The sequence below is a fragment of the Vombatus ursinus genome, unplaced genomic scaffold (assembly GCF_900497805.2).
Source record: "Vombatus ursinus unplaced genomic scaffold, bare-nosed wombat genome assembly UNPS02014870.1, whole genome shotgun sequence".
Lineage (NCBI taxonomy): Eukaryota > Metazoa > Chordata > Mammalia > Diprotodontia > Vombatidae > Vombatus > Vombatus ursinus.
This window is the reverse complement of record NW_020954648.1, coordinates 10,600,552-10,622,656: the sequence shown is the minus strand read 5'-3', so window position 1 is coordinate 10,622,656 and position 22,105 is coordinate 10,600,552. Positions and strand designations below refer to the sequence as shown.

The 22,105-nt window shown below is 37.8% G+C and overlaps 1 protein-coding gene across 4 annotated transcripts in view; it reads left to right on the top strand.

Moving 5' to 3' along the window:
- The window catches only part of SLC37A3 (solute carrier family 37 member 3), a 51,812-nt gene that overhangs the window by 12,549 nt on the left and 17,158 nt on the right, over window positions 1-22,105 (top strand). For all 4 annotated transcript variants that reach the window (XM_027842351.1, XM_027842348.1, XM_027842350.1 and 1 more), the window contains exons 3-9: window positions 767-881; window positions 11,387-11,479; window positions 12,363-12,446; window positions 14,159-14,304; window positions 15,704-15,800; window positions 19,144-19,228; window positions 21,591-21,766. In XM_027842351.1, coding sequence (XP_027698152.1) covers window positions 767-881; window positions 11,387-11,479; window positions 12,363-12,446; window positions 14,159-14,304; window positions 15,704-15,800; window positions 19,144-19,228; window positions 21,591-21,766 — 796 coding nt within the window. The remainder of the gene's footprint in view (window positions 1-766; window positions 882-11,386; window positions 11,480-12,362; window positions 12,447-14,158; window positions 14,305-15,703; window positions 15,801-19,143; window positions 19,229-21,590; window positions 21,767-22,105) is intronic.

The following is a 22,105-nucleotide window of genomic DNA, read 5'->3' as shown; positions in this document are numbered from 1 at the left end:
CATGGCAGTCACTCTTCACTCGGGATGTTTGGATCCCAGACAGTCCCCTGATTTGTTAGCAACAAATGTTCCACAAAGCTATAGGTGAACGAGGAAAAAAAAAAAAACCTTTTTATTGGCCTAGCGAGGCCAGGTGTCCCATGCCTGGGCACACCCCTGAGGCATGAAAAATACAGCTTTTTATTCCCTGTCCTCGAAAGGCAAGCCCCTCCTCTGATTCCCCATTGGCTGGGTACTACAGAGGTTACAGCCTATCCGAAGCACCTAATTTCCCCATGTGAGTCTCTGCCCTAATTAAATCTCCCATTCCCCATATTTCCTGTCAGCGGCCTACTGTTGTCAATACTCTAGCAGCTACTTATCACCTGATGTATGGTAAGCCAAAGAAGCAACATTCCTAACCACATTTTCCACACCTGAAATTGAGTTTGATTAAGTAATCCCATTTTATCAAATGCAAGATTAAGACTATGATGATGGGAAGGTATTAGTTTAAAACTAGAGTCAGTCTTGAGGTGCATGTGTTGATATGGGCTAATGATGAATGATAAACCAGTAGACTAGTTATTTGCCATGTTGTTTAGCAGAGGAATTGTTCCTGCTGCCAACCTTGTTCTAAGGCAAAACTATTTCTCACCCATAGAGAGGAAAACCTTACATGAAAACTTTAGAGTAAAATGGAACCAGGTGGGCATATTTACATGATTTTATTGCTTGTTATTTCCTTTCTCCCTGTTTATTTGCCTCTGTTTTCTTTATTCTGTAGTTATTCACTTCTTCATGCTTCAAGAAAAACCTTTAGCAATGTGAAAGTCAGCATTTCTAGCCAATGGACTCCAACATTCTTAAACAAAACTGCTGTGAAACTGGAGCCTGTAGAGGTAAGGAGAATTGTATGCCAGAGTGGACTACATCTGTGTCTCCATTTTCTTAAATGTTGCTTATATAATACTTCCATGTTCAGAACCCTTACCTGACTTTTGTCTGTCACAAACTCCTCTCATTTTCAGGACTCTTAATCTGGTCCCATCCTAATGAACAGATTAATTTCAGTGCTCTAAAAAATGCCTACTTGACTTTAGCCAGATTGTTCCATAAGCATTATGCTTATTTATTCCTTTGAGCACATGTCCCTATCATTCTCCTCTCTTGGACTGTATCTTCTGTATCTGTTCAGTTCCTGCCTGTTCTTTGAGGAGGATCAAGCAACTTCTGCCTCTTCTATGAAGTCTTTTCCTGATTATACATACCTTTTTCTTTGAATTCTTATGCCATTTATCATGAGTACCATAACGTTTAGCCTTCTGCTATTTAACTCTTCTCTGGTCTTTCATGTATCTTGCCTCCTAAGTCTTTGGAGGGCAAGAACCAAGTGTTATACTTCTTTGTATTCTCCTGTGATGTCTAGTACTATGCATATGCATTGTTGATGGCGATGCACCCTGCTGGAGTATGCATTTTGTCATTCATTTTCAGTGCTTTTGGGTGGGATAATTAAAAACTGATATTGATATATTTACAGAGCTGTGTCTTGAAATTATCTTTTTATCACAATATGTATGGTCATTTAAATTTAAGATATAGGTGTATGTATTTGGAGTTTTTAGGAGATGAGGGGGCGACAAGCCAAATTTCAGATTGATTCTTTTGTACAGTGCTGAACGTCCTATTTAGAATCATGGGTTCTTAAAGTTGAGAGTCTAGCCTCTTACCTAATGCAGCAGATCCCTACATGGCATCATAGATAGGCAGTTAGGCAGCCTGCCAGACTCTGAACACTTTCAGGCCCACAAACCTCCCTTCTTTGTGAAGGGAGCCTTTCCATGTTTGGGTGGCTTTAATCATTAGTGAAATAGGAGAGTTTTCAAATTGAACTTTTCTCTAACTTCCGCTCGGTCTTAGCCCTTTCCTTTACATCTGCACCGAATGTCTCCTTCCAGTTTTGTGTTTGATATCTTCAAATATTTTGGTGACAGTTTTGATCCTACAGCCTGCTCTCTCCCTTTCCCCTCTCTCCAAACCTCACTAATTTTTCTTTCCTAAATTAAGCACCCTCAATGGACTAGATGGTTGCTGAGGTCTCTTCTAATTCTAAACTTCTGTGATTCTGATTCACAGCATGTGACTTCTCAACCTTTCATCATTCTGATCACTCTTTAGAACATGCTTCGTTGGTCAGAGTCCTTCTTAATAGTATGTTGTTTTAGATGTGATCCAACCAGTGCTAAGTAAAGTAAGACTGCTTCCTTCCTGGGCACTTCTCGTTTCATTACAAAGATAGCATTGATTTTTTTTTAAGAGATCACATCACACTATTAACTCTTATTGAACCTTTAGTTAGATTATACTGCAGACATTTTTCATTGAATACTGTTAAGATGGACCTTATCTTTTAGAGAGAGGCCAATTCCAGAAGTCTGAATTGGGGTTCTTAACTTTTTTGTCTCATGGACATACCCTTGGCAACCTTTGAACTCCTCAAAAAAGGATGTTTTTAAAATACACAAAACAAAATACATGGAATTACAAAGGAAATCCAATTATATCGAAATAAAAATTAATTTTTTTTTCCTTTTAAGTTCACAGATAAGTTGAAATCTATCATGATCCCTGGTCAAGAACTCTGTCATCTAAATTGTGTGTGAACTAAATACTTGTAGCTCATGAATGAGGTTGTGACCATTCACTTCCATGCCCTCAAATTAAACTGGTGTTACTCTGATTTTCCTCTGCCTCATTTATCTTTCTCCAAGCTTACCAGGAAAGAGGCCCCTAAATGGGTCATCTTATAGGCACGTAGTGGCTCTTTCCTTTGTCCTTTTGCTTTCATAACTGTCTACAACTTTGGCCACTTAATCTGTTCCCTGAAGCTTTTGGAAGGGAGAAGAAATTAGGCAAGTTGAAAGATGTTTGTAGACCCAAAAGTATCTGTGAAATTAGACTGAACTCCAACTTTTCTCTTGTCTGTGCATGATATTAAATATTTATAAAATCATCAGAATGTCATCCTCAGAGAACACTTACTATATGTCTTTGTTATTTGTCTGTGACACTGTCTCCAATTAAGAAATATACAAACACAGTACCTTACCCTCACGAGCTTATAGTCACGAAGCCTCATTCCCTTTGACGTGGCCAAACATTTAAAAAAAAAAAAAAGAATAAGTGTATAGGGAATAAACACATTTTGCTGAATTACTTTAAGCATTTGTGGTTTTGTTGGTGTATTTCTTTCACCAGTGCAGACTTCAACCTTTCTAAAACACAAGTCACCAATCTTTAGGAGGAGTTATGGCCTTAAAATGTGTCACCTTGTAGCCCACCTAATGACAAGTGTCTTCAGACTTAACTAGATTGGGCTCTTACAGACTAATAGACAATTATGTAGACAACGGACTTTTCTTTTTTCTTTTTGGAGAAAATTGGGGTTAAGTGACTTGCCCAGGGTCACACAGCTAGTGAATGTTGTGTCTGAGGGATTTGAACTTGGGTCCTCCTGACGCCAGGGCTGGTGCTTTATCCACTGCCCCACCTAGCTGCCCCAACAACTGACTTTTCACATATCCCCGTTACCTCAACATGAGAGACTTTCACGAAACACATGCCTCACAGCTGCCTTTAGATATATCCATAGATACATACTTCCTTTTGTGTGCCCATCCCTACTTTGACCTAGTGTGGAGTGTATGTACACACATCAATATATAAACAAATACATGTATGTGGAAGGTGAGCTTTGAGTTGAATCTTGAAGGATGCCAGGGAAACCAAAGGCAGAAGTGAAGAGGCAGAGCATTCCTTACATGAGGGATAGTCAGTGCCATGGTGCAGAAAGGGGAGATGGAGTGTGGTGTTTGAAGAACTCCAAATAGGCCAGTATAGCCAGGTCATTGAGTGGGAGAAGGGAGTAAAGTCTAAGAACATTGGAAAGTGTGTTCACACAGACACACAGACAAACACAAGTTCTCCAAAGGGGGCTCCAGAATGCACATTGACACTTTATACATAAATGTGCTTTCTAGAAATATACCTCTCTCAGCATATTTTCTGTTGCAAACCTAGACTCCCACTGCTGGTGTGTGCATACTACCAAGGAAATCAACTTACATTTAACATGTTTCCTATACTCAGAGTGTTTTTGTGTCATTGTATCTGTGTCTTGCACATTAAAGGATTCAGCAGGTACACTCAGGCCAGTTCTGCTTCATTGTGTAATCTTCCTTCCTTGTGTTGTCTGGGTAAAGTAAACCTTTTGTGGATCTTGCTTCTATTACCTTATTCTCTTGAGGTTTTGCTTTGGTCTTGCCTTTTTTAACCTGTTTGGTAGGCAAAACAAATCCCAAAGTGGCGTTCTGCCTGAGGCGTTGTTCTAATACTGCATCAAAAAACAAAGCAAAACAAAAAAACCAGCTGTTCAAGCTTCCCTTCCTCCTTGTCAGAAGCTGCCAGTTGTTGTGAAAGCCACTTTTGCAAGGAATCTGTTCATCACTCTGAGAAACAGGAAGGAAAGAAAAAGTCATAGCCTTACAGAAACTTTATATGAGGCTTTTGCTCTGTCTGTCTCCATTGGCACCTCATTCTTAAAAAAGACGGAACTATTTCACAGTCACTTTAAGTGCATAGCATTTTGGATCACTGAATGAAAGATATAATTACAGGGAAATGATGTATCGAACAACAGATATTTTTGAAGATGTAATTGATCAGAGGGCTTTCAGCAAGACAAGGCTTCTTTCTCCCTTTTGTAGGGTTTGTGGAGTTGGAACTGGAAGGGACTTCACCTCCTCCTTTTACAGATGAGGAGACTGAAGCCCGCAGAGAAGTGACTTGACCAAGGTCAAGATCACACTGGCAGAGCTGGGGTTCAAAGCCAGACCTTCTCATTTCACTCTCTCACTGCCCCCTTCCTCTCTCCTTCTCTAGCAGGAACTATGGTTCCTAGTACAGTGCTGTAGGAGTTTTGATTATAAAATAAGCCATTGCTATAAATCAGTCTGTTTTCTAATTACATCTGCTTTTGCTGTGGTATTTAATTTATTGCATCTTGATGATTTTAAAAATAAGTTCTGTTAAAAATGTGTGATTTTTAAAAGTTTGCTCAATTCTTAGAGAATTTTTTAAGTCCTAAGACCTAATTTTTTTCCCTTGGAAGATAGTAATTTCTGAAGTCTTAATGAAAATTGGAGAGAAAATACTTTATTTTATGAAAATTCTACTTATAAACAACTCAGAAATACTTATAGGTACAGCTGAATATTCAGAAGAATTACAGAATTTAGATCTGAAAGGAGCTGCGGGGATTATCTAGTTCAAACCTCTCAGTTTACCGATGAGAAAACTGAGGCTCGTAGACATCAAATTGACACATTAATCTAAGGTCATGTCACTATCTAAGTTCAGAGGCTGTAGAGCAAGAACTGAGATCTTATAAATCCAATTTCAGAAGACTAAAGAGGCAGATGAGTGCCAGGTGAAAGTAAAAAAAATAGGTGAATAAAAGAAATTTCCTGAATAAGTACGAGAAGCATCCAGCTTATATAGATTTTAAAATGCACAGTGACTGCAGATGTTAACCTTCTTGAAAGAGGTTTCTGGTGCCACAGGGTTCTGTCATTGGCCTTGTTCCGTTGAATGTTTTGGTATTGGTTCAGATCAATCAACAAGCATTTGTTAAGTCCACTGTGTCTGAGGCACTGTGCTAAAAGCTGGCAGTACATATACAAAGAGTGAAAGAAACCCTCCTCTCAAGGAGCCAGATGCCATGCCTATCACATTGGCAGATGACGCCAAGCTTGGAGAGATAGCTAATACGTTGGACAGTAGAAGGAGGCTCCAAAAAGATCTCAGGATCTTTCTTAGGATGGTGGGCTAGATCTAAAAAGATAACAATTCATAGTAAAGTATTAATAGTTAAATTTAAAAAATCAGTTGTTTACAGAATAGGAGAAATGAGGCTGGATAGTTCATATAAAAAGGAGCTGAGACTGGGGGGTTTACTCAGTTTGCTATGTCACCATTGTAAAATGGCAGTTAAAAAAGCTCATGTGACCTGAGGCTTCCTTAATAGAAGCCTAGTGTCCAGAATAAGGGAAGTTATGGGTCTGTCTTACTCTTCCTTGGTCAGAGCATGTCTGGAATGTTATGTGCAGTTCTGGATACAACGTTTTAAGATGAACAGTGACAAGCTGGAGTAATTCCAGAGAGAAGCAAACAGGTTGGTGAGGAAACTTGAAATAATATTATTTGAAGGAACAGGGCCTGTTTTAGTTTGTAGAAGAGAGGACTTGGCAGGGGGAGCAGAGCATGGTGGTTTCCTTCTTTATGTTCTATGGAAGAAGTATTAGACTTTTTTGACTTGGCCCTGGAGGGCAGAACCTAGGACCTGGGACCTGTGGGTGAAAATTGCAAAGAGTTGAATTTCAGCTTGATAAAAGGATAAACTTCTGTCCAGAAGTGGAATGATTCATCTGTTTCAGAGCACAATGAATTCCTCAGCCACTTTAAGGATCTGAGATGCAGAGAATTGAGTTGAACTGGGTGACTCCTTATAACTCTAATACTCTGTGATTGATTTTTTTTTTTCATTTAGTGTTTGGAAAGTATATTTCCTCTTTTGTCATCATTTAATTGTTCCCATAAAATGTCCAGTCAGTAATTACATTCTATGTGCCAGTAACTGCACTAAGCACTAGAGGTACAAAGAAGGGCAAAAGAACCCCTCAAACCACCCCCCCAACCCCCAATCAGCTTCTTCTCTTAAGGAGTATATACAGTTTAATGGGGGAAATAGCATGTACATATTAAGATATATACAGAATAGATGGGAGGTAATCTGAAGGGGAAAGGTATTAATAGCTAAGGGGTGGTGTCAAGAAAGGTACCCGAAGACAGAGAATTGAACTGAATTTGAGCTGAATCTTGAAGCAAGCCAGGGAAACCAAGAGGCAGAAGTGAAGAGGCAGTGAATTCCATGTGTTGAGGGGTAGCTATTGCAATGGTGCACAAATGGGAAGTGGAGGGTCTTGTTTGAGGAACTCCATGTAGTCCAAGGTCACTGGGTCATTGAGTGTATAGAGGGGAGTAAAGTGTAAGAAGACTGGAAAGGTGGGAAGAGGGCAGCTTATGAAGAATTTTGAATGCCAAACAGTTTTTATTTGATCATGGAAGTAATAGGGAGCCACTGGAACTCTTTGAGCGGGAGAATGACACGGTCAGACATACGCTTTACAAAAATCACTTTGGCAGCTGAGTGGAGGATGGATTGAAATGAGAAGAGACTTGAGTCAACTAGACGGCAATTGCAATAGTTCAGGTAAGAGATGATGAAGATTTGAACTAGGGTTGTGGCTGTGGAGAGATTTGGCAATAGATTGTGTATAGGGATTGAGTGAGAATGAGGAATCGAGGATAACACTGACGATGAGAGCCTGGGTGACCGAGAAGATGATGGTTCCTGGACAGTAATGGGGACATTTGGAAGGGTGAATGTTTGGGGAGTAGAGGGGGGATGGAGGGCCCAGTAATGAGTTCTGTTTTAGACATGCTGAGTTTAAGATGCCTATGGGACATTTTAAAAATTTGTTTGTTTTTGACCAGGCAGTGGGGTTAAGTGACTTTCCCAGGGTCACACAGCTAGTAAGTGTCAAGTGTCTGAGGCCAGATTTGAACTCAAGTCCTCCCGACTCCAGGGCCAGTGCTCTATCCATTTTGCTACCTAGCTGCCCCCAGGACATTCTTTTGGAGATGAGTGACTGTAGCTTGAGAGAGACTAAGGCTGGATATATAGATTCCTAAGCAGCATTATCTACAGAAGTGATAACAGAAAGTGTGGGGAACAGATGAGATCACCAAGTGAGCAAAAAGAAAAGGGAACCCATGACAAATGTGTGGAGTACACTCCTAGTTTGTGAGTATACCATGGATGGCAGCCTAACAAAGGAGACTGAAAAGATGGGAGAAGAGACTAGCTCCATGAAAACTAGATGGGACAGAGTATCCAGGGGAGAAGATGATCAGTAATGTCAAATGCTACAGAGAAATCATGAGGATGAGGATTGAGAAAAGGCTGTTTGTATTTGATAATAAAGAAATCATTGATAACTTTAGAGAGAATGTCAGTTGAATGATGGAATCAGAAACTAGATTGCAGAGACACTCATTGTAGGCAACTTTTTCAACGATTTTAACCATCAGGTGGGGAGGAAATATTGGGCAATAGTTAGCAGGGACGGTTGGATCAAGTGAGGGTTTTTAAGGCTATGGAAAGCTTGGTCATATAGGTAGGTAGAGGGAGAGATGGAAAATAAATGGAGATGATAATAGATAATTTGCTGGAGGTGGAATCAAGGGCACTTACAGAGGAATTTGCCTCGGCCAAAAGGACCACCTGTTCATTCTTGCAATTTCTGTTTTGCCCTCTGGTTCTAAAATATCAGGACAGTTTTCCTTGATCATTTCTTGAAAGATGATGTCTAGGCTCTTTTTTTGATCATGGCTTTCAGATAGTCCAATAATTTTTAAATTCTCTCTCCTGGATCTATTTTCCAGGTCAGTTGTTTTTCCAATGAGATATTTCACATTGTTTTCTAATTTTTCATTCTTTTGGATTTGTTTTACAGTGTCTTGATTTCTCATAAAGTCACTAGCTTCCAATTGCTCTATTCTAATTTTTAAGGAAGTATTTTCTTCAGTAATCTTTTGGACTTCCTGTTCCATTTGGCCAGTTTTGCTTTTTAGGGCATTCTTCTCCTCATTGGCTTTTTGGACCTCTTTTGCCATTTGGGTTAGGCTCATTTTTAAGGTGTTATTTTCTTCAGTATTTTTTTGGGTCTCCTTTAGCAAGCTGTTGACTTGTTTTTCATGATTTTCTTGCATCACTCTCAGTTTTTTCTCTACTTCTCTTGCTTTTCAAAATCCCTTTTGAGCTTTTCCAAAGCCTGGGACTGATTCATATTTTTCTTGGAGGCTTTGGATGTAGGAGCTTTGGCTTTGTTGTCTTCTTCTGTTGTATGTTTTGATCTTCTTTGTCACCAAAGTAAGATGATATAGTCTGATTATTTTTGCGCAGCTTACTCATGATCCCAACCAATTACTTGAGTTTTAAACTCTTTGTTAAGGTAAAAGTCTGCTTCCAATGTGAAGAGTGTACTGTCCCAAGCTTCAGGGGTTTGTACAGCTGTTTTCAGAGGTACTTCTGGAGACCTGTAAATTTTCAGTTCTTCCAAGGTGCTATGATAAGGGGCGAGGTGTTTCCTCTCCACCACCACAAGCTCCACCACACCAGTGTTCCTTTTTGCCCAAGGACCGCACCTCAGAACTGTGACCCAGATCCAAGCACTGGTAAAGTAAGAGATTTCTGCCTCAGCCCTGGCAAAGAGATCCCTGCAATCCCCCTCTGATCATCCACTCCATTGCCCCTCAGTCTGTGGGCCAGAATCTGCGGAAAAAGCCGTGGCCTCGGGCCGAGCTCAAGACTTGCAGCTGAGACCTGGCTCCTCTCTCACCACAGTCACAGACTTTTCTCACTGACTTTCTAAGTTGTCTTTGGCGTTCCTGGGTTGAGAAGTGTGGAAACCGCCACAGTTGTCCACCATTCAGTCCTCTGAGGCCTGCTCCAGGGTCGCTGCAGCCTGCGCGCTCCCTCCAAACTGAGCTCCTCTCCCTGCCCAGCGTGATATACCTTTCCAATCAACCATCCAGGCTGTCTTTGGCTGGAAATGTGTTTCACTCTGTCTTTTTGTGGGTTCTGCTGCTTTACAATTTGTTTAGAGCCATTTTTTTAGGGGTTTGGAGGGGTTTGGGGGAGAGCTCAAGACAGTCACTGCTTTCCCTCTGCCATCTTGGCTCTGCCCCCAGGACCACCTATTCATCTGAGACCATAGTGAAGGAGGATACAGTGGAGGAAGATGTCTGAATAATAGAAGATGAGAAGTGGGGGAGCGCTTGGCTAATTGCCTCAATGTATTCTGTGAATTATGAGACAAGGTCTTTAGCTGAGAAGGTTGGGGAAGAAAGAGGGTACCATAGGTGGCTCGAGGAAAGAACAAGAAGATTTGGACCATTCACTGAGGAGTGTTGTTGCTGTTGCTGTTGCTTTGTAACAGCAGCATTTAATTTCCAAGTGCTGAGGCAGCTATCCTTTTCGAAGGAATGTGTACCTACAAAAAATTTATATTATCTTCTCTTGCCAGGACCCCTTACCACATTAAAGCCAACATTGTCTTTTTCATTGGTTCTTTATACTGCTTTCCTCAGTGTTAAACTGCCTCTGCCAACCACCCCTGGCATTTATTTAGTTGAAGGATTTTGATTTAAAACGTGCAGTTTTCAGAAATTCTCTTGAGTACATTTGAAGTAAGCATTAAATTAGAAATTATCTCGAGTTATTCGAAGTTCTTAAATTAGAACTTGTCTGAGATATCTGCCCTTAATGACAAATAAATATGTAATTTAGGAAAAAGTTTTATTGATGTCTTTTTTTGAGGGGGGGTTAAATGTTGTTTAATCACATTTATTTCCCAGTATTACTAACCTACTTTTTGAATACATTAAAACAACTCAAGTAAAACTGACTAAGGGAGTGACAATTGGATGATCAGCATATGTCACAACCCTCAGCTATCATCCTGCTCATGTCATATATCTTGGTTGGATAGGAGGGACCATATTGTTTTGCTCTTGGGGTATGTTCTCCTGCTTATTTCTCTCTGCTTTCTTTCCTTTGTTTCTATGACTTGTTCATATTTGTTTCTTAGGGAGCATTTAGAATTGATTATATTCATATACTATAATTTGTTGAGCTACTCTCCAGTTGAAGATTTGCTTTGCTTTTATTTTGCTACAGCAAAAAAGCTGTGAATATTTTGGTGTGGGGTCATTCTTTAGTTGTTGACTTCTTTGAGGCAGCAAGATGGCATAGTAGACAAATCACTGGACTTAGAGTCAGGAAGACCTGAGTTCATATTTGGCCTCAAACATTTTGTAGCTGTGTGACCCTGGCAAGGCACTTGACCCCTGTCTGCTTTAGTTTTCTTATCTGTAAAATGGGGATAATAATAACACCTACCTCCCTAGATTGTTGTGAGGATAGAACCTTAAAGAGCTTTGTAAATGCTAGCAAGTGATGATAATGATAATGATGACGGTGACGACGATGATACAGGCAAGTATTGGAAGCATTGGGTCAACTTAAACTGTTGCTGACCAAGTCACTTAATTTCTACTTTTTTACCTATAAAATATGAGTGATACTTTCCTTATCTTCTTGACAATGGCCTGGTGATACTAAAATGAGATAGTGTTTGTGAAAGCACTTTGTAAAATATAAAGTACTATATAGATTATTGTTGTCATTATGATTCATATATGATTTTTATTATTATTATAGCTTTGGGACAGCAGCCATTTATTTCCAAATGCTGAGGAAGCAACCCTTTTCCTAGGAACACTGGACACCATTTTTCTCTTCTCTTACGCTGTGGTAAGTTTTAAAATTCCTAGTATGGGGAAATTGAGGGAAGAAGTGGAGGGCAGTGACTCCTTCATTGAAGTTTGGTGTTTTGAATTTGAGCAGTTTCCATTTGTCAGTGATAGTTATTATCCTCCCCATTTTCTTTCTTAGCATATAACCAAGAATTCTTTGTATACTAAGGCAGTTTTTCTCATCTTGGGCAGTTGGAATCCTCAATGAATCCTTTTCAGTTTTTCAGAGGCACTTGGTGAACCTATCTGTGGGGTTTTGAAAAACAATTTAGTGTTGCCATTACATTGGCGGTGACCTCTGTCAATAGAGTGCAATGGCTTTCACGTTTTTGGGCTTCCTTACTTAACTATGTGATCTCCTGAGATGTTGAGGAGATCAGCATTTTACTTTGGATGGCCAGGTCATGGGAAATGTTGGATAGGAGTTTTAGAGTAATCTCTAAATGTTTTTGTTAATATGGGTAGTTTCTATAGTGTCTTTTCTTGGAAGAGCAAAATACAGACTTAGAGTTGAAAGGGATCTTAGAAGTTGTCCAGGCCAAATTCTTAGGGAGAACAGGAATCCTTTCTACAGTACAACTAATAGATTGTCATCCACTTTTTCCTTTGACACATACAGTGATGGAGAACCTAGTCTATTTATGAACAGCTTTCATTGTGATAGGGAGTTCTTTACATTCATCTGAATTGGCCTCCTTAAAACTTCCAGTTCACCAAAATTTTGTGACGTTGACCTGGGCAGTCTAGCCTTAGGATGAAGTTTAAAGTTATTTTAGTGCATCATTTGCTGTATCTGTTTGCATCTGAAGCACTTAGCAACTTGTGACTACTTAGTTTTACTCTTGTTCAAAGCTTCTAAATAAATATTTCCTTTTTTTAAGGGTCTTTTCATCAGTGGTATAATTGGGGATCGGTTTAACATGCGATGGGTTCTATCATTTGGCATGTGCTCCTCTGCAGTAGTGGTAAGTCTGAAAAATCCAGTGTTTGGGTAAATGCTTTTCCAGATAGAGATAGTTCATCCAGTTCCTGTCTCTGCCATATATAACCTTTTGTAAGAACATATCTTGGTTCCAGATTTTTTTTTTTTCCCTAGAGGCTATTTTTATTTAAACAGACCCTGATTTAGTCTTAACTGTGAATGTGTCAATTGTTACTTATCTCCTTTCCTGCATCCTTTTCCTATCCCAAAGTACTGTTTTTCATAAACTGTAGCTATATTCTTTTCAAGTCCTTTTGAGCCCATACATGTAATTATATGATTTTCCAGAAATATCCGCTATCTGGTTTTTATTAGTAATTCACTCATCCTTTTGAAATATATGTTACTTTGCATATTCATGTAATTATAATTGATGATGTCTGGTTTTAAATCGAGAAAGTCAAATTTGAGGCATCTTTAAAAGATTTAATAGGCTCCAAATGTAGGCCATATGTTTAGTTTATTCCTCCTATTTTCAAAATCTACAAAATTCTTAAAAAGCTTGATTCTCTTTAGTACTTGTTTTTTGTTATGGAAGTATAATACATCTCTATTTTAATGTGTTTTAGGTATTGTTTGAGTTGTTGAAGGAAATGTAGGTGTAAAGGAGTAAAAAGTAGACTGGCAATAAAAAAGTAGATTGCATTCAGTTGAAAGTATCTGGTAATATATCAGAAGAAACTGATGGTGTGGTTGTTTTTTTTTCCCCCTAGAATTACCTGAGTAAAGTAAACAAATGACAACTAATTGCTAGAATGTAATTCTGTCACATTTCATAAGTTAATCAGTGTCAAATTAAACTGTATGATTATATTCAAATGGAATTGTGCTCTAATGTATGTGGATGTTCCCTCCAGTGACTAAGATTGAAACCCATGCATGTCTGTCCATCTAGTGGCTTTTTTGTCTTTGTCCTCTCATGTACTTCACTGTGGATCCATCTAGAGTGATGAGCGCTGGCAACCATCCTCAATTTCTTTTTAAATCAGAAATACACTAGTGGAGCCTGGAGGTTTTTCACTAGTTTTCCTTCATTTTGCTGTGTCAGCAGCCCATCTTCTCTTTCAATAGTACATCGAATTTGTATTATTAGTAAATTTTAATTTGTTTCATAAGAAATTGGGGTTTTAATTGAAAGTTTAAGTGGGAATACTATGATATTTCACTCTTGTTTATAAGGTTGACTCCTGATTGTTCAGGGTAGTTTTTTAAGTTGATGACTTTGAACATTTTCCAGGGCAGTTTCCTGCAAGTGAGTATCAAAATCAGGGGGTGTATAGCTACATTTGAATGATATGAAACAGGTTAGATTAAGTTAGGAAGATGGAAACAAAACATGAGAAGACTGACATAGGCATGATTACTTCATGCAGAGCATGAAGAGAAGAGCAGAGAGAAAGTATATAATAATTTTTCACCATTTTGAGTTTTACATTGTTTGACTTTATTAATCTCTCTATAGTCAGTGATCAGTTGTGTTTGCGCCAGTCATAGCTGGCTTCATATAGTAACACCTGAGATTTGGTTACATGTCCTTCAGGCGTTACCTCATTAGGCAGTGATACTCAGATGGTTCTCCTTGCTTAGCAATATGAGATGCGCCAAGTAGAAAATGTGAAATTTTGTTTTGGTTGTATTTAAATTATCATTTGGTAATGTCATAATTCTGCTGTCTTCTTTGTTTTCTCTTCTAAGGAATTTTGCTTTGGCACCCTCACAGAATGGCTTCATTTCTATAACAAATGGTTCTACTGTTCCTTGTGGATTTTGAATGGCCTGCTGCAGTCCACTGGTTGGCCATGTGTTGTTGCAGTAATGGGCAACTGGTTTGGGAAAGCTGGGTGTGTGCCACTTTCTTCCCTTTTAATTTTCTGTTAAAGTATTTTATAAAGTAAATTATCCAGACTTGTAAAAACTCACCTACTATGGCTTCCTCATCTTTTACCATTAGATACATGTAGAATCACATACCCTACTTTGCCAATAGGAAGTACAGAGATAGACAAGATACTTAAACTTAGATTGCTGAATATATATGCCTTAATACATTGCCCATATTTGGATCTGAATAGAATAGAAAATTCTTTAAACCTAAAAAAAAGCTAGTGCCTGTTATTTGTCTGGGGGAAACATACTAAATTATCTTATGGGCCTTCTAAGTACTCTAGTTTGATCAACCCAAATTAGAACTTGATTTTAGTTTTTCTTATTGCTTGCTAGTGAATTCCATTCAGAGACTGTAAAAGTCATTCAAATTTTGGGATTAAAAAAATGTAACATTTCTGCATCTGATATTGTCATTTGTAAGCTGTTTCCACATGTTTTAAATAACATGTAATTTAAGTAACTTTCTGGATAGGGAACATAGTAGCTTAATGTACCAAGTATAGGCTCTCAGCAAATGTGTTAAGTATTTTTCCAGTCTTGAAAACTCCATTTTTAGAACCTGAAAATCAAGGTAAATAGTACCTGCTTTGTAATTATTGTTATGGTTGAGAAATAACAAACATTACTTTTATCTTACTGACTTTTAGTTGAATAATAACTTTTGCAATAATAGAATGAACTACTGGTTGTTGAGTCAAACCAACTCTTCTTATAAGTGGTTTAACGAAACTGCTTTGTCAATAGTCATTTTCTTAGAACAATCTAGCTTTTTGTTTTGTTTTGAATGTGAAAGAGTAGAACTTGCTTTTATAAGCCTAGGTAGGAATATTGACATGTATCTTTAGTTTCACTGCTAGGAGATGCTAGCAGGTATGAGATGTTTTATAGCTAACTGAGCACCCTGAAGAATTTGTATGGCCCAGACCAACGGAGGAAACATCAGAGACATACTGTTTACAAAAAGTCGCTTAAGCAAAAGTGAAACACTTTATTAATTTCCTTTACATCTCACCTGATTGGAGGAGGGGGGAAAGATGGACACATTCTAAATTTAGTGGTCCATTAAAGGACTGTATTGCTACTTTACATATTTAATAAATATCCCATAAATAAATACCTATGTTACTTAATATTCATTAGTATTATATAGTTGTATTGATTTTAAAAGTCTACTTTATTACATTTGTTAAAAAGAATAAAATTAACAATTTTATGGGAATATATTGGAATGTATTACATAATATATTTTTTAAATCTTAAAATTAAATTTATGGTGAGGGAAGTCATTGTGGTATTTGCTAATGTGTATTTAATAGTCACATAGGATCCTCTTCTAATCTTAATCTCTCCTAGACGTGGAGTTATTTTTGGTCTCTGGAGTGCTTGTGCCTCAGTGGGCAATATTTTGGGAGCGTGTCTCGCGTCTTCAGTTTTGCAGTATGGGTATGAGGTGAGTATTGCTTTTATCAAAGGAGCTTCCAGGGAGGAGTCACAATATTATATTTGGTTCATCTTCTATATGTATTTAAAACTTTAACTCTGGTAGGTCCCATATTAGAAATTGATCAGTTTGTAAATGAGCTATCGCATTTCTGCCACTGAATGATTCTTTTTGCAGTCGGGCACAGTGAAAAAATTTGTCTTTTAAGTCTGCCTTCATGTTAGGCTTTTCCCTTGGACTTCTATTTTTCCATTGTACCTAGATTACCCTAAATGTTTCATGTAGAAAGCTCAAACATCTTGAAACTCCACATTTGATTATTGAACGCAGTTTTTCTCCATTCTCTAGGATAATTTATTTTTCTCTTTCACTATCCTTTTTCTTATGCTCTTTAGGAATTCATTTTCTCCAAGCACTCATCTGTGATCTTCTACTCTTCTTTATCTACTTCTTTGTAAGCATATCCCTTCTGTATCTTCAGCTGTCATCTCAATGATGAAATCTACATTTTAAACTCATGTCACATATTTATGCAATCTCTGTTTGGATGTCCTACTGTTATCACCAACTCACCATATGTGAAAACTAATCCTCCTCCGTAAACCAGTCACTTCCTCATTTCAGTCACTCTGGCTCAGTATTTTGGAGTGAAATTTAATGCCTTCCTCTCTTTTTCCATTATTTTCAGTTAATAACAAAGACTTACCAATCCTTTCTTCATAATTTCAGCACTATTTTAGAAATTTTAGTTGCATTAATTTTTTTAAATTGATAGGCATTTTCTTTCACCTCCTTCTGTTAAACAAAAAAAGAAAGAAAATTAAAACCCTCGTAGCAATTACATGTAATCAAGCAAAGCAGATTCCGTAATTGGACATGTACAAAAATGTATGTGTCATTCTGCATTTCAAGTCCATTACTTCTCTGGCATCTAGTGAGTGGCATGTTTCATTTTTTTATCTTCTATAACCGCAGTTTGTCTTTGCATTGATCAGAGTTCTAAAGACTTTCAAAGTTGTTTTTTCTTTGTGATGTTATTCTTCTGGTTCTGCTCGTTTTTTTTTTTGTTTTTGTTTTTGTTTTTTTTGCATCCATTCATACACATCTTCCTAGTTTTCTCTGAAATTTTTCATTTTTAGTTTGTCAGTTCTTATGGTACAATAATATTCTGTTCCATTCACATACCATAGTTTGTTTAGCCATTCCCTAATACGAGGAAAGGTTAGTTTCCCATTTTTGGCTATTCTGAAAAGAGTTGCTATAAATAGACCCTTTTCCTTTTTCTTTGATCTCTTGAGGTATAGGTCTAGTAGTGTTATCTCTGGGTCAGTGAAAATTAGTCAGCAAACATTTATTAAGCACCTACTATGTACCAGGAACTATGCTAAATGCTGGGGATGCAAAGAAAGGCCAAAAATAATCTCTTCTCTCAAGGAGCTCGAAGTCTAATGGGGGAGACAAAATGCAATCAACTGTATAAACAAGCTACATATACAGGATAAAAAAGGAGAAGAAGGATTTTTACTGTATTTAGCTGCAATTATTTCCTTTGTTCCTTTACTTACTGAATGAGATTATCATAAAAATACCAAAAATTAAACTGTTATAAAAATACCCAATAATAAATCAAAGCACTGGTGAACACATACATGATATGTAGGAGGCCATAGTTATAAGACAAGAATAAAAATACTTAAAGGAGAAATTGTACTTGTTAGGAAGTTTTAGTAAAAAGATTCCTGACTTCTTCACAGAGAATAAGGAAACAAATAGTGGCAAGTTTACCAGCAACTCCAACAGGATACAAGATGACTTTAAAAATAGATAAATAGGTTTTTGTACTGAGGGCTGATGAGCCACGTCATAAAGATAGTTGAACTTAATTGGACCCATTCACAAGTATAGAAGTAGATACCATTCCATTTGAACAGTGCGACTTTCTCCAGCAGAACAAATATCTGGAAATATTTACAGTTTAGAGACTTATGGAGCATATTTCCAAAATACTTCCCAGAACTGCTAGACTATCTCACAGCTCTATCAGCAGTGCACTAGTGTGTCTGTTTTTCTGCAGATTTTCCCAGTTGTCATTTTCCTTCGTTATCCTCTTTGCCAGTCTTATGCATATGACATCGAACCTCAGAGTTCCTTTACTTTGCATTTCTCTAATAGTGATTTGGAGCATTTTTTTAATATGGGTATTGATAGCTTAGATTTCTTCCTTTGAAAACTGCCCATTCAGTATCCTTTCTCCAATGGAGAATGGATGGCACCACTGTTTCTTGTTTTATCAGATTGTTTCATGGTTAGTGTAATGGCTTCCTAATTCATCTTTTGGCTTCTAGTCTTTCCTTCACGGAGCCACCTGTTCTCCACTATGGAATTGGCAAATTAATAATAATAAGTAATTTGCATAGTGTTTAAAGGTTTGTAGATCCCTTTACAGTAGCTCTGTGAGGTAGCTAGTGCAAATAGTATTATTCCTATTTTGCAGATGAGAAATTTAAGACTCACAAGTTGTGGCTTGTTCATGCTTACAGAGCTGATGAGTATCTGAGGTGGGATTTGCCAACAGCCAACCTGATTGAAAGTCCTTTACAATAAATCCTTTCACGTTGCCATTATACTTTTCAACATAGCATTTCTCTTCCTTAAAAACTCTAAAATTCAGATAATGGTCTCTAATCTAAGTACAGGACTATTCTTCCTGGCCTATTTAGCCTTCTGTCTTACGCTGCCATCTTTCTTAGTCTACTTTATACCCCAGTATTCTCCAACATAAATGCTCTATTCTACCCAGTTTTATCTGCCCGCTGTCTCTTTCTTCCATTCACTTTGTTCATTTCTTTCTCTGTTATTTTGTGTTTATTTGTCTGCTTATGCTTTGGGCCACAGAGCTGAGCTCTGCTCTGAGTCCTGGATCTTTCATAAAACCTTTTCTTGTTACATTGATCAGTAATCATATTTCAAGCTTTTGAATTTCTATTGAATTACTGTATATGCTCCATAATCTGGCCATGGAGGTTCTTAACCTTTTTTTGTGTGTCATGGATCCTCTAGACCTGAAGCCTCTGGACTCCTTCTTGGAATAATGTTTTTAAATGCATATATATGTATTTAGTTACAAAGGAAAGCAATCATATTGAAATACAATTAGGTTGAGATCTGTCTTATATTATTCTCTTTCGTGTGTTACAGTTCCTGTCTCATAAAATTATTATGTAAGGTTGAGGGCAAGAATTCAATTTTTTTGAGTTTCCCAGAGGACCTAGCATAATTTTGAATACAGTATATTTGCTTAATAAATAACTTGTGGGTTTATAAGAAGATATTTTTATTTTTTCTCTTCTAGTATGCCTTCTTGTTAACGGCGTCAGTACAATTTGCTGGTGGAATTGTTATCTTCTTTGGGCTTTTGATATCTCCAGAAGAAATTGGTAAGGAGAAGTAGTCTGATTTGTTCAGAGCTCCTTGCTGTTAGGGGAAGTTCAAGGCAGGGATTTTAAGTACTTATTTTCCTAGGAAGGAAAAATTATGAAATCTGGTCTACTGATTGGGGGCCCAGTTTTTGTTTGCTGTAAAAATTGTGACACTGCCTCTTTTGGTGGTGATGAAACAACAGAAAGTCACCATTGGTACACAGAAGAATCAAAAGGTGATCCTGATTTGCGATTTGCAAATTCTTAAGATAGCAGTAAGGAAGTAAACAGTTTTCCATATCCCTCCAATTAGGACTTCCAGTTTACCTATTAGGACTTTTTATAAGGACCACAAATATAACTTATCTTTATTTTCGCACAGGGCTAAGTACTGCACAAACACAGCCTAACCAGAAACTAGAGGTGCCTCTGTGATCTATTTGCTGAAGAACGTTTGTCATTAGGAAGTAATTTGTTTCACTTCCACGTAGGAATGGTATTGGTAACTGTTAAACATTATCCAGAAAAGACCCAAACATAACCTCAACTCTATTTCTACCAAGATGGGTCATTCTAAATATCTTAAAGGCATAAGATACTTTTTTTTGCTTAACAGTCATGGGACCATAGGATTTAGAACTGGAAGAGACCTTGAATGTCATCTAGTTTAGTCCTCTCATTTTTATAGATGAAGAAACCAAAGTCCAAAGAAGTTGAGTGACTTCCAGGATAACACAGGGAGTCACGAGCAGAGTGGAGACTCAAATCTAGGTCCTTTGGCTCTGAAGCCAATGTGCTTTCCATTGCACTGGACTCAATTAGGTAGTCAGCAACCATGTATTAATCACCTGCTGTGTGACAGGTGTCATACTGAGTACTGGAGGGACAAAGAAAGGCAAAACCAATTCTTGCTCTTAGTGAGCTTACATTTTAATTGGGGAGATAGCATTCAGACAGCTATGTACATACGAGATATACATACAAACAGGGTAGACTGGAAAGAATCTCAGAGGGAAGGCCTTGCAGTAAGGGAGACCAGAGAAAGCTTCCTGTAGCTGAGACTCAAGACAGGAGCTGGAGCTAAGGAAAGCATTCAAGGCATCAGGGACAATCGGTGAAAAGGGACAGGGTCAGGAGATGGCATGTCTTGCAAGGAACATTAAGGACGCCAGTGTCACTGGATTGTAGAGTGTGTGGAGGCAACAGTACTGTGAAGAAGATTCAAAGGTAGCAAGGGCCTGGGTAATGAAGGGCTCTGAATGCCAAACAATATTTTTATGTGTGATCCTGGAGCCACTGGAATTAATTGAGTGGGGGCTGCTGCCTCTCATGTATCTATTTTGTGCTTACATATATGGATCTTTCCCAGTTGTATCATTCAGCTGTTTCAGGACCACAGCAATGAACAAAAAGGAAAATCCTGAACTAGAAAATGGAGTGTTCCTTAAAATAGTCCAGTTAAACTAGTTTATCGTTACTTCATCACTCCCTGGGAGTGCAAAGCATTCCCTTGGTGTAGGGTTCGTGAAATTCCAGGAATAAACCATCTTTTTAGGTCCCCTTTTTTTTCCCCCGTTTTTTTTTAATTAGGCAATTGGGGTTAAGTGACTTGCCCAGGGTCACACAGCTAGTAAGTGTCAGGTGTTTGGTCTGAGGTCGGATTTGAACTCAGGTCCTCCTGACTTCAGGGCTGGTTCTCTATTCACTGTACCACCTAGCTGCCCGTTTTTAGGTCTCTTTTTAAAAAATTAAATGTCTTATTAGGATCTTAACATTAAGCAACAATACAAATTATCTGGTTAGCTTAAGGGAACAGGGATAGCTCATCTATGTCAGACTGTTTAACATTTATTCAGTCACAACAGGCTAAAAGAAATAATGAGACACATACACTGCTTATCCTATAAATGTTTTGTCTTTTTAGAAACTAAATATAGTTTTATCTCACAATGACAAGCAAAGGCTTTCGAATTACATAATCAAGGGCACAAGAACAGAAAATAAGAACAATGAACATGCAAGATGAAAAGACTCCTAACTCAAGATTGTAAATTATTATACATTTCTGTAGACTTTAGCTGTTTATCACTTACTCATCTCATCCCTTAAAATGTGTATATTTAACATAAACTTCATTGTCCTTTTTTACCTATTTACAATGTGTATAATATGAATTTATTACTACTACTGTTGTCTTTAACAGGTATAGTTAATATATAATTCCCTTGGTTCTGCTTTTTTTTCATTCTAACTCACTTTAGCCAAGATTTCCTATTTAAAAAAATTATGGTAACTTAGCTTAATGTGTGTGTTTTTAAGGAGAAAGATCATAGTCAATATATAACTTTGTGCTTTGGGGCCATGTCTTTGTACATTTTAGGTCTTCCAGGGGTTGAGGAAGAAGAAAGTTCTGAAGATGACCCTTGTAGACCATTAATTAACAATACTGACAGTGAAGATCATGAGCCCAATTATTCAATTCAAGAAGTCAGTACAATCCATCAGCCCAAGGCAATCAGCTTTTACCAGGCTTGTTGTCTTCCTGGAGTTATGCTGGTAAGGGCCACTTCATCTATGTCTGCCCTTTGGTGTTTACCCTGAAGATCCAGCACTACCTGGCATTGAAACATCCTTAAGTACTTCTCTTTACAGTTGCCCCAGAAAGATTGGGATTTTTTTGCCTCTTCTACTTAAAAATTAAAACAAGAGATTGCATAGTGTTTTTTTTATGATGCATTCCAGTGTTGCCGTAGCCTTTGCAGTAGAAGGGAGTGAGGAAAACTTTTCCTAATATCTTAACTAAATCCCTTCTGCCACAGTTTTTCAGTCTTGATGTGGAATTTCAAGAACTGCAGTGGAAATAAGAGATCTAGGTTATGTTTCCAACTTGGCCTG